This window comes from Etheostoma cragini, chromosome 13, assembly GCF_013103735.1.
Source record: "Etheostoma cragini isolate CJK2018 chromosome 13, CSU_Ecrag_1.0, whole genome shotgun sequence".
NCBI classification, from domain to species: Eukaryota; Metazoa; Chordata; class Actinopteri; order Perciformes; family Percidae; genus Etheostoma; species Etheostoma cragini.
In genome coordinates, this window is record NC_048419.1 from 22,888,464 (window position 1) to 22,905,192 (window position 16,729).

General features: G+C 39.1%; 1 protein-coding gene across 25 annotated transcripts in view; it reads left to right on the plus strand.

Annotated features, from left to right (window-relative positions):
• Nucleotides 1-16,729, plus strand: part of ncam1a (neural cell adhesion molecule 1a) — a 251,220-nt gene that overhangs the window by 192,220 nt on the left and 42,271 nt on the right. For 17 of the 25 annotated variants that reach the window (XM_034889797.1, XM_034889788.1, XM_034889795.1 and 14 more), the window contains exons 9-12: nucleotides 555-584; nucleotides 8,018-8,168; nucleotides 14,627-14,811; nucleotides 15,690-15,786. In XM_034889797.1, the coding sequence (XP_034745688.1) occupies nucleotides 555-584; nucleotides 8,018-8,168; nucleotides 14,627-14,811; nucleotides 15,690-15,786 (463 nt within the window). The remainder of the gene's footprint in view (nucleotides 1-554; nucleotides 585-8,017; nucleotides 8,169-14,626; nucleotides 14,812-15,689; nucleotides 15,787-16,729) is intronic. The other 8 variants (XM_034889794.1, XM_034889801.1, XM_034889802.1 and 5 more) reach the window with 1 other exon arrangement.

Here is a 16,729-nt window from a genome sequence, read left to right on the forward strand (position 1 = left end):
ACATTCTCGAAATTGGAGTTGGTTAATCTATCACAGCAAGCATTATGTCTGCGTTAGTTTTCATCAAGTTACATTACTGATTCATGGTCGACTTGTTTTAGCATAAACAATCCAATACAAAAGCAGACTCTAGTTCACCTCAATGAGTTACCTAACTCGCATGGCAATTTCAAAGTCACTGTGAGTTGATTTCCCTACCATTTGAAAATGGATATAAATCAAAAACTATCTGGAGTGTAAAAAAATGACCTGGTGTGGGCGCCTGGGTAGCTCACCTGGTAGATCGGGCGCCCATATGCAGACTCAGTTTTTGATGCAGCGGGTCAAGGTTTCAGTCAAAAAAATATCTTAAAATAAAAGACCTGGTGTGTCCATGGAAAATGATTGGCAGCAATGTATTGGTAACCAATGAGCTAACACATTCCAAATCACAGTTATGGTCCTTTAAACATGATATCATTGCACATGTCTAGCAAGAAAATATTGTCTGCATTCACTTTTTGCTCCACTGTGTCGCTGTTTTTCTTTCCTTCCTCTGTGTTTGTCCTCTCTAGGCTTCATGGACGCGACCAGACAAATATGAGGTATGGCTACTAAATATGGTAGCCTGAGACTAGTTGTAATAGCCCAAACTTACACCGTAGAACACCCCTTTTTTACTGCAGAGCAGAAGTGTTGTGATTAAGCCCACATTTAAGGCTCACTACATTTAGTTGTGCACTAAATACGTAGACCATTAGACAAGTAGTACAGTACATTTAATCCATTTAGTTTCAGTACACATTTAGACTCGCCCTATTTACTTGTCCCTGTTTATTTTTGTGGCGCAAATTCCCCTGCTATTTCCTGCTGCATGGTCTGGTTAGTTCTCAGACTTTGTTTGATTCAGGGGTTATTGGTTGGCCAGCAGAACAACCTCACATATAATGAAAAAAACACTCTCTGCTCTGCTGAGGGCCAGCCATGGCGCTAACTCAACTAGCTAAATATACTAAATATTAACTGAGTGGTAGTAATGGTGTAGCCTACTATCATATGCCAGGAGTCTGCATGTTTTGACTTCAGTCACACAATACAGCAGCTGAAGGTAACTCATTTATTCTCTGGTCTTACTGGGTCAGTACACCCAAATGACCATTTAGTTCAATTTATTAGAGCAATTGTACCAAGATTTTGTACCAAGAATAAAGCAAGACAATTTATTCTAAACTCTAAAACACTACATGAGTGCCCTGCTGAAATGTTAGATTGGAAAGAAGCATGCAAAGTCTCGGCCCTCCACATAGTGAGAACTACTGTCCTTAGACAGAACTGACACTCTACAATCTAACTTCACACTACAAACTACAACAAGCTAACTTCACTCACTGCCACACACACGGCAAGGGATGGAATTAATACCTTATTAAACTTCACTGTGAAAATTCTCGGTGAACCTCATGAACCGGTGTTAATGAAAAAGCATGAATAAATGAACCTGTGCTCCTCTTAATTCTGGGTTGTGTGCAAAACTCTACCAACACTAACAGCAGGCACACAGTTCTGATGACTTCTTCTACCATTCACCTCTGACTGGTTTAAATAATTTCACCAGCCAACATTTCAGCGGCTGCATTACCGCTTCCCTAATTATATGAAGTGAATTCAAGTGTGTTTAACACATCCCAGCATGTGACTCGTTTTGCGTCACATTGTTGAACAGTGCACCTGGATTTTAGGTTGTGTGATTTAATGCTCTGCAGACGGCAGCTGCAGCATACGTGTGTGTACGTTATTTGATGTTTGTGTATTATTATGTGAGGGTTTTACTATGTAAGAAGTCATTTTAAGCTTACCACTTTTACTTACTGTCTATACTATTACAGTATGGATGTGAAAAGTACATCTTTTACCCTGATTGTCAACATTCCATAATGGTGTTTTCCCTGTAGCTTTTTCTTGCTTTTGTAGTCAGTTAGCTACCATGTAGGTGTTAAGTGTAGCCTTTTGCTATGATTGTCGAGAAATATGTTTGTACCGCATGTTTTTGTCCTTAAAGGAGGATTACCGATTTACATGTGAAAATATGTTGGCTCTATGCAAGCTATATTATAGTTTTTTATACATGGAGTCAGAGGTTTCAGAGCTACCAGCCTCAGATCTGTTTCAAGTGGCTGCCGGTTACAGCATTCATGCTTTATATTGAACCCATTTCAAACAATTGTTGTTTCTATCAGTCAATTACACACAAAAAAACATTGGAAAATAGGGGCCAGATTGAAAAAAAAAACGGTAGGTACCCTTTGAGGCTCTGCAGACGGCAGCTGCAACACACGTGTTCTTATGTGATGGTTGCGTATTATTATGTGATGGCCTTATAATGTTAAAAGTCATTTTAAGTTTTCCACTTTTACTTAATGACTATACAAGTACAGTATGGTATGTGGAAAGTACACGCATTACTTGTAGGTCATTTCAACATTCCACGGTGTTTTTTCCCATGTGGAAAGTGCAGCCTCTCGCTGTAGTTAAGTATGATTGTCGAAAAACGTGTTTGTAGCACTTGCCCTTAACTGTTTACCGTTCCCTTTCTCTTCTTCCCACTGGTTTCTCATACGCTGCTTGTCTCTACAGGGTAACAGGAGCAAGAATAGAAATAGCACGTTTAACCTGATAGAGCAGCTTGTATCTGGCTTTGTAGATAACAGCACTGCAGACAGATATACCACAAAACATTCTTGTCTCATGATCTAGGATGAAGATACCTGTCTTCATATTTTATGTGTCTAAAGATATGGTACCATCAATGGTTCTCCACAGCACAGACAGATTTCCGTGTCAATGTCGATGTTATGCTAATGAGAACTCCAAAGCCTTTACGGTGTGTCTTTATTTTATCGAGAAGTGCACTTTGAAAAGCAGTCTGACTCTTGAACTAGAACAAGGTCTGATTATTATACCCTACCCCCTGAATGCCAATGATGTCAGCTGTGCTGAAAAGAGCATTCGGGTAATCCTCGTCAACTCAGAGGGTCAACAAAGAACCCAATATCATGGTGTATTTATTTTTAAAAATAAATACACCGCCATCTTGAATACATAGTATAAATTTAGTTAATTTAGGATTCAAACTAGATTAACTAATGGTAGCAAAGCATGGACTCTACTGTGGGTTCTTGTGAGCCGCTTGGAAATATGGCAAGTACAGAGAATTACACATAAAGGTGTTTAACAGTAAACTAGTCACCTCTCATCCATTAAGAACTGCTTTATAGACTCACTGTACGGTAAGTGACTTAACACCATAGCCCCTCGGCACCAGGGCATCCTGAATATCAACATTTCTTTACTTCAGAGGTCCACTTGAATGCTTCATCAGTTTGAACTTCTGAAGGAGGCGTAGGTTTACCTTAATGAGTCACACCACGTAGGAGGATCTGCCCCCCAAATTGAGAGACAGTTAATCAAAAGTTGTATTCATTTTTTCTTTTTTTTTTAACTGTTGGCTCAGTTTGTCAGGCTCAGCTCTACTCAGAGACACAGCTCTGCTTTCAACAATCGCATTTTCCTTTTCAATTACAGAAGACAATTTGTTTTGTCAGTAGGCGCTGGTCCGGATGTGATACTAAAAGTTAAACCTTCAGGGGTTGCCAGCAGTGCTGTCAGTCTAAGATTAGATAAGAAAAATGTGATTCATTATTATAATACTGCCACAAGTGGCAGATTTTCTGCTTTGACAGGGTAGATTCAAATTAACTCAAACATAAAATACATGTGAGCAACATTTAAAATGCACCCAGAAACCGTGCAAAACAAAGACAATACAGACTGTGCAAAAAGGCAAAACTAGATTGGTCAAGCAGACGTGTTGTCACATCACAACAAGGATAACAACAAGAAGCACACTACTAACCACCATTTTATTACAGAATCTGTAGGGCAACCTATACTCTAAAAAAGAGGAACAAAGGAGAATGCTTGTTGGACAAATGAAGGTGCTCAGGCCCTCGACTGTAATCAGGGCGAGGAGGCCAAACAGAGGAGCTGGAGTCAGCAATTAGAGAAGAAAAGATGTACCAGAAGATCAGAGTCTGGCAGAAATGTAGATACATTACACAGCCAAACAATGTAGGGGGGAAATAATTGACACAATGTTATAGCTTAATTAACTTTAGTAAAGTTCCTGCAGTGGAAAAGGGCTTTAATCTAAAGTTTCTCAAGTCTGTAGCGTACAACCAGCTGGTTGAAATGCTTTGCTCCAGAGTAGATTGCTTTCTATAAAATTTGGAAAAGACATCCTGTTGCACACAGGACCAACTGAAATGTAACTGCCCCCCCACCCCAACTTCTCATCTGGTGCCATTGTCAAAATTCCTACTTGGTCAATAGTTTATGACCAAATACCTGCAAAAGAAATTATAGTCCCAGTTTGTACTTCTGTTATATGTGTGTATATATATATATATATATATATATATATATATATATATATATATATATATATATATATATATATATATATATATATATATATATATATATAGCATTTAACAGCAGTTAACATTTTCAATGTTAGCATTTTTGGTCTCCCCACAGTGTCTATATAATCTCACAGAGCCAAGCACGGCTATAGACTGTCAGTCTGGGTAATATCTTGGCCTGTTATATTTATTAGATTATTTGCGATGTTGACTGCTGACAAACCTTTGCAATTCAAGTAGGATCTAGAACATTCTCATATCCCCTCCTGGTGATTTGGATTCGGATATCCCCATAAGGATACTAATATACAGTTGTTCCTAGTCCTAGCATTATCTGTGTACAGAAATCCAGGTGCTGACAGGCAAAAAACAAAATCCTCCCCGAAGTAAAAGAAGAAAAAAAAAAAACCTTGGTTACTGTGGAAAACTACCCTTGTCAGCATTGATTTAAATTTAGTGAAAATACAGCAGCACCACATATAAAGAGTGTGTAGCATGGTGTGGAATCTGGCTCCAGTCTCCTCCTATATGTGACAGTTGTAGTGCAGAATTTTTAACAAGCAAGACTAGTGTGTTGACAAAGCAGTGACACCAACACAAACGGTACTTTGAAGTCATTCCCATGCCTTCTATTACAAAGAAGTAAGTATGCAGAGTTTAATTTTATAGCATTTATCCCAGACAGTCACAACATCCATCACAGGCCAATTAAATAAATGCATTATAATAAATGGATAATCATAAAAAGCACATTAAATAACAGTTGTGTAAAACACAAAAATATGAAATACTTAGGAATACAGTCAATAGTGTGGTCAAACAAACGCCTGACTGAAAAGATCCGTCTTTAGCTGCTTTTTAAAGATGTCAGCAGAGGCTGCCACTTACATGAGGCAAAGTGTTCCACAGTCAAAAGCTCTGTCCCCTCTAGTGTTCAGCAGACTACGGAAAAAAGCCACTGTTATAAGTTATTTGGTGACCAACGAGAGTTGTATAATTAAAAAGCCATTTATTGGAATTAATGAACAAATTCTGTTCAAAGGTCTGCCTGTTGCACTTCCACCTCTGTTGTATCATATAGTATTATTCTCCATTAACTTTATCCCCGTTTACATCCCAGTGTGCCAACAGTGTGCCCGGTGCAGCTTCTTCCTGTGCCACTGCAGTGTGACAAGATTAATGCTGCCCTTTCAAAAATGTTCCAGGACACTCCCTCAGATCTTCAGTAAACAGCACAAATGTTTTTGCCAAATCTGCATCCCCTTACTCTGTAGAAGATAACACTTCAGGCCATAATGCTTATACATCAAATACTATTCATTTATTTATTAGGTGCATACCTAAACGCTGATGCACCTAGAATGCGTGAAATATTAATAACAAATCATGACAGGTAGAAAAATATATCGCCACTGTTGGTTCAAACTATGTGTCACCCAGAAGGAAGAAAGCTGTTGCTAGCACCTGGGGTTTTATGGGGCCTGCTACATGGCTATTTTTTATTATTGTGTCTTTTTCATTATGTCTTTTTTTTGCCAACTACCTTTTGCAGCATACCGTATATCTCAGTGTTTGTCCTGGTGGGAAGCATGTGTTAGTTTTTTAGCAACATACACTTTGTGAAAATGATAATTTGTCAGAAAAGAAGAACAGATCAGAACAAACAGCACCTTGTCCTTTGGCCTCTTTGAATATGTAGACCTTGTACAGGGTATGTTGACGTGAACTCTGCAGATGAGCCTAGGTAGCAGCGCATGATTAAAAAGGCAAGCCGGGTCATTGGGTGTACTCAGATGTCGGCTGCACACCTGTGCTGAGAGCTTACTCTTAATAAAGCATCCTCAGTATATCCACACAACAGCTTAACCAAATAGACAGAGCAATAACAGCGCTCTGCTGATGAAAATCAAAACAAGGATTAACAATTCATTCAACTGCAATCATCGTGTGTAAACCTGCAACTAGTCTGGTAATCAATCCAATCCAATCCAATCAACCCATCAATGCCTCACCTCCTCAATATTATTCTGTACTGCTACACATGGCTTTCATCGACATATTCAAGCAGCAGACGTAAATAAACTCCCCTTTTCATGTTTCTGCTCTTAAAAAAGACACGTCCTGAATGTAGCGGAGTCTGAAGCACACAACAGGCAAAAGGCTAAAAAACTAAAAAAATAAGCAACCAGAAAATCATCACGTACCATCAGTAGGCAATAATCAACATTTATCAACCTTTGGCATTTATTGTTCTCTCTGAAAGTGTGTACTTCGGAGTTTGTTATTCACGCTATAAATGCTTTCTTGGGCGTTTTTTATTCACCATAAAGTGCCTTCTTTAACGTTTGTTATCCACCATAAAGTGCGTCCTCTGGCGTTTGTTATTCACACTAAACGTCTCCTTTAGCATCGGGACTCTTGACTTTCCTTTTGACCCTTTGAGTCGGAACGTTCTGAATGCCATGCTGCACAAGAAGTGGACAGTTGGGTTTAAGAAAAGCTGGTGGGTGGGTTATAAAATCCATGTATCTGTGACACGCGGGACAAGAACGGGACACAGACCCCAGTCTCTTGGGTAAAAGTCCTGTGTTGTTTGACCCATCCACCACCCCAACCAAGCTCCTTATGCAGCATTCTGGTCTTTTATACTACTCGCTTAATACTATGTCATCTTAAAGTACTACTGTTAAGCTGCTGTACCCGTTGCCTTCCATACACACAGTGAAGCGTGCTTTTTGTGTTGTATCTGACGCTGAGAGAAACGACCCAAGCGTCCGCATTTTACGAGTTGGTAGTGAGAATGGGTTGCAATAATGGATTATAGTCTGTCACTGCATCGAAGCAGGATCACCACGCCCGTATGGAATGATTCATTTTACCGCCCCTAATGCTGATGTAGGGATAGTTTCCCAGTGGCCATCATTGCTGTGTGTACCTCCATCTACATTTCCTGAACCACAGACAATAACACTGACCTTGACATAAACCTTAAATTCTAGTTACATCCACACTGTAAATGATAAGGTCTGGTGTATCTTTATATTTTCTTATTGTCAACAAATCCCCAGTTAGTTCTGGTCCCCATCCTGTCTGTAGCACTCGCCTTACGAAAGGGAGAATACAGAATAACACCAGTTTTGTCCTTTGAGTTTTCTTTTTCATAAATATTGAAGGCAGCAGCTTCAATGTGAACAATATTCAATTCTTTTTTTTCCTATCCTCTCTCTGTTGAGAGCTTATTGCAGTAAGTTTTACGCTCTCTTCATCCAGTGGCTCATCACGTGGTGGTTTGCACTACAATTCAAATACACTGTAGGTCATGTGTCAATCAAACAGTGTTAATCACAGTATATTGTTTTTTTCAGTTGATGAAGTTTAGTTCCCACTTCATCTTAAAAGAAATACTTATCCACTTTATTCCAAACAGACTAGAAACTGAAGTGTCTAGTGTTAAGAGCAAATTGAGGCTTTCACTGAAAAAGTAAGACACACATCCATTTCTATGATAATGTCCGTCTTTATAAGTGACACTAATTACTTTCTCCTCTTCTTTATAGAGCCTTGATAGAAATATTGTGGTCCGCAGCCATGCGCGGGTGTCCTCGCTCACCCTGAAAAACGTTGTGTTCACGTACGCCGGCTACTACCTCTGCATCGCCAGCAACTCCATCGGCCAGGACAACCAGCACATGTACCTGGAGGTCCGCTGTAAGTTGCCCAGTTCTTCCTACACCTGCTCTAATTGTGTATCAGTGCTGTTATTCCCACCAACTCCAGTTTGCTATGTTCAAATTCTGTCATGAATGAATGAACAGCTGCTGTTACTGTTGACATTTGCATAAGTCATTTTACTATCAGAATGAAAGCAAATACATGTACATGTATTGCCCCAAATGTTGAACTATTTGTTGAAGAAAAACAACATCACTGTGCAATTTAACTCAGAATTGACTTCATTGATTTTATTTTGACCTTTTTTTTAATGGCAGATGTTAAATAATATTTTTCACATAACCAGAATCCTCTTTCAACACACAGGCACTACTACATAATATAGACTAATATAAGTCAAAGAATAAGCATTAGTGTTTGATGAATTAATCGATGCAAAGGCAAAGGAAGTACTGAAGTGCTTGAGACTGGATGTAAAGGTGAAAATGATTCTGCTCAAGGAAACTTTGTCACAGGCTTAGTTTTGGCTCAGGTTGGGATTTTCTGTTTCCGAAATGTTTTTTTGAAAGTCCACTGACAGGTGTTCTGGGTTTTGTTCATTAGTTGTTGATTTTACCTGTGAGTAGAAAAATTAATAACACAAGCTTTGCACAAACAGACTGACAGACTAGACAAATTTAAGAGTGAGTTCCACTGTAAGTACTGTAGGTTCAAGAGTAGAGTCAACACTTGGTGCTCGGCTGTAACAGGTTAGTTTCAAAGTAAACTTGCTACTTTCTTCATTTGTCCCATCTTTACTTACATTTTCATTTACCTGGCTCGTCCCTAATAAAAAACAGTGTCACACAGAGTTAATTTTTTCACCTACTGTAGTGCATTTTCAGATTAAAAGGAAAAGAAAAAAAGTACTACAACAGAAATGAAGAGGTCTCCAAGAATTGTTTAAATAAAAAAGAGAAACGAAATGTGGGAAATCGCGTGCGTGTGTAGTAACTAACATTTGATAGAAAGATAGATAGCAAAAGTCTTTGGGAAAACTTCCATCCTTGCAAAAATATTCTGCTGAATTTAACACTCAATGGTTGCAAGATTTATATTTTTTTACAAGCAATAAAGGGCTGCCAGCACCAATGCCCATCCTAGGGCAAGTAAAGCAGCATCAAGTCACCGTACAGCACATGACTGAGCACGCATGTCAGCGTTACCATTAATGCAAAAGGATGAAGTCTGTCTTGAGAAATGTGCTTCTGCTATGAATATCAAAGGGAATTTTCCTTTGGCTCTTGGAATGTTAGTTCCTATGATTTTCTTAACTGCTCCGACACAGTACCAGTTATTTACCTGCTAGGAGGAGATGTAAGTGTTATCACAACCCTACACTGTCCCTAACTTGTATGGAGTTGTTGTATAGTGACCACACTATGTTCAAACTAAGCTTGAACTTACACATGACTGTTGCACACGTCTGATTCATAACTATGTTTTTGGGGGGTAAAGTAAAACTCAGAAAAATGGCTGATTAAGTAACAGCATGTACTTAAAATCATTCCTGCAGTTTATAAAAAATAAAGAAAGTTGGATAAAAACATGGCACTGCCTATGCAAATGGTTATGTATGCAAATACATAACTAGATATTGAAAGCCAAAATCCGAGGACGACCAGTGGAAGTAATTAAGACCAAAGAAAGGTTTCTGAAGATACAGTGTCTGGGCAGTGGCCTCTGTTCCTGGGGACAAATGGTGGGCAAGAAAGCAGAGTTTGCTGTTACCACTGCAATTTGTTACCATGGAAACAAAGGTCTCAGTTCTGACATAGCCTCAAGGTGGAGTGGCTTTTGAGGCTCAACATTTATCTGTCCTATTTTGGTTCAATTGTCTAATTGTTATGGACTTTGAGCATTGTAATACAGGACAAAAATGCTTGTGCAACCATTTTGTCTTTGAATATATGTTAGAGACTGTCAGGATTTAAGAGGTGAGAGATAGGACCATCAAGAAAAAATGGCAAGAATATTCTTTGACGCTTACATAAAACCCAAAATGATAGTTTTCAACCTTAACTTTGTTTGGCCTCTGTCCTCCAGCGCTCTACATTTTAAATGTAACCATGATTACGAAGTTAAATTGCTTGAAGGTGGTCATATCCATTTAGGACAAACAGAATGATTGTTACCTTTGGGGCTTTGCATAACAAGAGCTACAACTTTTACCTAGGCAATTTTATTGTGGATGTGAACACAATCACAATAAATCAGTAAGTCAGCTATTTAACTTAATAGTTTCTGTTTCACTTAAACTCTAATGTATTGGAATACACGGGCAAAACAAACATGAGTCAACATCATCCTCAGTAAAAACCTACAAAATACTTGTGTCTCTAGCAGAATTTCAGAATCAGAAATGAACTTGTGCCCCAGTGTTTTGAATCCATTTTCCCATAAGTTACTTGGCAAACCCTAAACATATACTTGGAAAGATTGGTTGCGCACAATGGAAGCCAAATCATACTTGATCTCGTTTTCAAATCCATTGAATGTTACCTTGATAAAAGAGACATACTGTAGATAAATAAAACCAGCGGAGGTTTAATTTGATTAATATGCCCTGCTCTCAATGTGTCGGCAATTTGCTCAGAGATATGATCACAACGCAGCACTGATAGAGTTGTATGAGTGCTCGCGGTTAGCTAGAGTAATCAGCAAGTAGCTAATTGTTACCAAGCAATTATCGAAGAAAAAAAAAAAAAAAGGTGCTTTGTCTTGAGCACAGCTCTCACTCTCTGTCCCCTCTATCAGCACTCGCCCACTCACACAATGAAGACGTTATCGAGGCATGGAACTTCCTATCTGCTGCACAGCATGATCCCATTAGCTGGGCTGAGTGTGTCTATGGTTGCTGCTGGAGGACTGATAGTGTTAATAACTTCTCTGTGTGAGCTCCCTTTTTTTGTCAGCAGCTGCAGTTTGTTTAGCATGAATGTCCAATGTTTTTTCTGCTGAGTTCACATGATATTCTCTGGGTCTCCACATATCAACAGTGTTAATTGCTTTTAGAACTATATTTTAATACTCAACGTGCAGAGAACCATTCTCTGTGAAATTTGACAGATTTTATCCCAAAGAAACCCTACCAAAGGACTATTTCCTTTATTTCTTATCCCTGACATGGTAGAAACAGTCAGTCAGTTGACTGTAAATTATGAATTGTTTTAATGTGTAAAGCAAAACCTGAAAGCAATCACATGTCACATGAGGACCAGTAGCAGATACTGTACATTCCTATCCTTAGTCCTAATAATCAATAATCTTACCTGGCAGGTCGCAGGCACTGTAGTGAGTCAACAAGGCTCAAAGCAGCATTGATAGAAAGAGCAAGAGTCTAATCAGAGCTGCAGGAGATGGAGCATTTATTGACTCAGCCTCATCCAGCAATTCCATCTGCAGCACACTGCAGAGTTTTCAAGGATCCAGGGTCAGAAGTAAAGCCCCGGCAGTGTCAGGGGCCATAGCATTTCACAGCACTCAGGAAGCAAAGCATACTTCACCACTTTCAAAAGCACTGCTCAGTGATGTGAGCATGAAATAATACAATGAAACAATGCAGGAAAGCCATCTCCAATCTCCTGTTATAGCCTTCTACAAATCAGATGCCAAAAATGAGTTTAGACCATATGCTATCAATTCAATGCAATGGGCATATCAAAGTGGGCTGTTAAATGGGGCTTACGCTATAGTATGAATAGTAGCAGTGTTACATGTATCTCAGCAGGTACAAACTATAGAGCAGTTGGAGTGAGGGAAAGAATCCAATTGTCATGAAATCCAAAAAGAACCAGCTTGACTCAAGGCTCTCTCTTATATGACTGTACCCCTATTAGACTTACTGTGTCATAATGGCACTCAGCCCTGTGAGACACCTAAGTTTTTTGTAATTGCTGAGCTGTGGCATCTTGTAATAAAACTGACTTTGTCGTAAAATTGGCGGAAAATAGCAATTTGATGTCCATTTAAACCACCATAGGGTGTCTCTTAAACTTAAATAGATAACATGAAAGACCTTGCCTTGAATCATTGATAGAATTAAGATAAATATAGCCGGCATTATACCAACACTTATCATTTATTTGCCATTAAGTTTGCGTGTTCTGTTAGCATTGCCGAGATTGCTCTAGCAGCCCTCAGGAGTTTGTTTTAAATGTCTTTTTTGATTGCTGAGATTTCTAAATGAAGTATCTCACTGATAGTCATGATAAGATCGGCTGGAAATCCTGAGAAGAGGAGCTTCGGGGAAGAAAGGCTACTTTGCCATCCCATAATTCCTTGCTCCTGCAATAGAAAGCTCCATGAGGCCTTTCCCAGCTGACTGATTCCTATCAGTCCTGTGGATTTTCCATGCAGAGATTTGACTGGTTTGATGATAACACATATGCTTGAGTAAAAAAGATGTAGAATGAATTAACATTTCCTCTTTTCATGTTCTCACTCACTGGAAGGAATTCAAGAGTTAGTACTGGGCCATATACAGTACATATAAGATAAAATTGAGATTGTATAAGTACATGTCATTCATGTTGGTAAAATGCATGCACAAACCAAGCCTAGTGTAGAGGCTTTTCTTGTCCTTTATATATTTTTGAAATCGGAAGCAAAAATTCTCAAGTTGGAACAGTTGGTGGTCATGCCCGACAGCCCAGGTCCTTTAGTTTAAGGCTACATGACCTCTTCTTTCCCTGCCCCAGACACATGGCAGCTGGATTCTTGTGATATTTAAGATCATGCAAGAATTGTGCAATCACATTTCACACGAAAATCCATAATGTCAAGGTACGTGTCCACAGGCAGCGTCATTTCCACGCTTCCCATTCATTGTCTATGAAATGCAGCAGGGCAACACATTCTTGTAATGTTGCAGCAACTCATGAGAGACGGGGAGTCGAGTTGCATAAGTCGAGGTCCAGGCTACTTTAGACAATCAGGGACATCCAGCTAATATCACCGCTTCTCAAAGCACCCACAAACCTTTTAATCTGACAGTTGGTGATTCATAATGAAGACAGTTTCACTAACTACGTAGTATATTTCTCAACTAACATATTTTCAGAAATATTTTTTTAATATAATGGAAAGTTTTCCAATGAGCCACAACGTTGGTCTGTTTTGAAATCTTGGAACAGACAGCCCATGAGTGAAAGCAATCGTTTAATCAGGTGCAGCCATTGCAGTAATCAAAGGGTGTAGCCTGTTTTCTATCCTTGTCAGTGATCATTGATGAGAAATGAATAACTTCTAGTTGCAACCCGTTCAAGCATCCAATGCTACGACGCAGGGTGATCCCACCCATCCTAAACGCCCCTGTGGACACGTACTAGGCTTCAAGACATGCCTTTGTGTCGGCTCAGCAGCGCAATGAACCAATCAGCATGTGGGGAGAGGCTACTGAACTGGCACCTATGGGCGTGGTTTAGGTGTTTAAGTGACGGCCGTGACTCTTTGTTAAAAACAACAATGGCGGACATGATAGACAGATCCAATTACATGCCACGTATTTTTTTAAACTGCATGCTTTTTGTCGTATACTTTCCAAAGGCGGCTTCTCAAGTAGTTCTGTGTAACAAACGATCTGTTGCAGCAGGTTACCGACACTAGGAAGGTTTTCAATTACTTATTTTATCATAGCCAAATCCACCATGTTATGCACCCCCATGTCCCTATGACAAAATGTATTATACTGTAGTGTGAGCAGAACAGGAATTCTTAGATTCTGAAAGTCTTGTAGTCGGCTACAAAGAGATAAAGAAAGTGTTTTTCTCTTTGAGATTTTCAGGGAGTTAAAGCTTTAGACAAAATCCCTAAAAAACAAAAGGAAAAAAAACATCCATTGTCTCATGAAAGGTAAACTGAGATAATTATCCTAATCTTGATGGTGCTGTCTTAGTATTTGTGGAACCCTTTTTTTTTTTTTTTCTTAATTCTTTTTTATTAAGCACTTCAACTTTATAATTTTTTTTTTTAATTTATTATATCAGGCTATGTGCACTTCTCTGGTACACCAGATACAGTACTGATGTGTAGTAATGCATGGATTTACTGTACATTGTTTTTACTTTTTTAGATATTTAAAAGAAGCAGTTCCAGGCGACATTGCCTCTAAATGTTGCATAGTCTAAGTTCATTTAGATTCTCTTGGGGCCGTTGGTTCTCTAAATCTAAATATTTCCTTGACCTTATGACAATTTAACCTAGTTGAAAGGGAGAAAATATGTAAATGTTTTGACTATTCAGACCCATTGCATAAGCCCACCTCGAAAAATGACCCACATGCCGTGTTTATCATTGTTTAAACAGGGTTAACCCTTTCATTTTCTGCTATTTCCCTGTGGATAGTTTATTCTCTCCTGGCCAGATGAGGCAGATTGAATAATCAAACACTTTAGATGTTCTAATCATGCCTGTTGTGATGTTTACCATCTTCCCTCCCTTGTGTGTTGCTGCAGATGCTCCAAAGATCCAGGGTCAAGTGACTGTGTACACGTGGGAGGGAAACGCGGCCAACATCAGCTGTGAGGTGGAGGCTCACCCCGGAGCCTCAGTGGTTTGGTTTAGGGACGGCCTCCAGCTGCCCTCTGCCAACACCACCAACATGAAGATCCACAACACACAAACTGTCAGCTACCTGGAGGTCTGTTACACCTTACTGAGAGGGAACACAAGTGATTTTGAAAGTTAATCAAAATGAGCAGGGCATGTCATCTTTCACAGGAATAAATAACCAGTAGTTCCAGGACAACTCTGAATCAAGGATTATAATAGTTATTGAGTACAGAGGGCTAGATTCTATATTAATGAACCAGTGTGTAATGATTAGTTCCTAAAATAGATGTCTGTGCATCTGCTTGACAATCACCTTCCAACTGGGTTACTCTAGATCCGCCAGGACTAAACTGCTAAATTGCACAAAACCAATAACTAATGATTACATCCTATAAGGCAGGGATCTTCAACAGGGGGTACGGGACCCCCTGGGGATCTTCAGAGTCAATGCAGGGGACGTGTCCAAGTTATTGTCAATTTTAAAGTCTTTATATGAATCCAACATATTATTAGCAAATATAAATCCCCACTGATGATAGGCTTACTAGCCTATAGGTAAGGTAGTCATCCACAGATCCAGTTCCTAATGATTCACTGGGCCACATGTATGCTGCCCATTAATTAAAAACATACATTATTATTAGGCTATTTTAATAGCTTAGAATTCTAGGTGCAACAGGTATGTATAAAGGTTTTAGGCCACCCTACAAATAATTGTAGTCCCCGTTTAATAAGCAACTTCATTTATATGAATTTATGTATATGTATATTATGTAGTAGGGGGTCCCTGCTCCATTTCTCTAAGTTAAGGGGTCCTTGGCTTACAAAAGTTGAAGACCCCTGCTATAAGGTACATGTTCAAGTTCTTTAAGGTTCTACTCTGTTCAAAGAAGTATGTTTTTCCGTGTTCCCCTGCAGTGCCTCGCCACTTGACACCAGAGTTTTGGTCTTTTTTTGGTTTCTCAGATTAAACCTGATTCTCAGAATGACTTTGGGAGCTACAACTGCACAGCAACCAATGCGATGGGCACTGACTCTAAGGAGTTTCTTCTGATCCAAGCAGGTTTGTTCACCGGAAATTAAGCTCTTCATTTGGTATGCAAATTGTTCTGGATCCATTAAAGGAGGTAGGTCACTTAGGACCTTGTCTAAATACAGAGTAGTCACATTAATTGTGCTAACAACCTCTGCTGCCACTGTGTAATATACTGTAGGCCCTTTGAGGTGTTTTCTATCTGCTTTTTAATTTCCTGCATAACTCATTAGTATAATTAAAGGGTACCAAAACAACTCAAATACATTTTCACACTTTATTTTCTACATTATTTCAAGGAGAAAGATTCAGTAAGCTTATCATTAAAGAAGGAGGATCATTTTCTTTTGTGTTTTTGTTTATATGATGGTGGTGAGAAGCTCTGAGAAGTCTGCAGACATACATACGGTATATGGATTAGTTGATTCCTTCCCCTTTTAGCACGGAGGAAACACTTCCACTTTTGCTTTTTAATTAGCAGCACGGAGCAGTGGTTTAGGAACAAAGTCATTCGTTACATCAAACAATGAGAATGAGCCATTAAATGCACAACACACAGGTACGAGTGCTAAAATATAATTGTTGTTGGTGTCCCCTTCCGAAGTTTATGGCTCAATTAAATCAAAAGCTTTCAACCTCTGGGGGAGCATAGATGGGAAAAGTAAACGTCTTGGTTATCCACCGTAAGTCTTTGCTCTATAGAGGCACGAGAGGAAACTCAAAGAAGCTTGAACATACTGTATACATCTTTTAATTTCAAAGAGACACAAAATGAATGAATGAATGAATGGATGGAAATACCAACTACCTGACATAATAATTTCCTCTAAAAGATTTTAAAAAAGACGGCATTGCAGTAGCGGGTCTACAGAAGAATACTAAAGCACGTAGGGTGCTCCATCTCTGTGAAACCCATCTTCATGAATCAAAGTGCAACGCAGGCTGGAGGTAAAGCTGTCCCTGCAGGCTAACT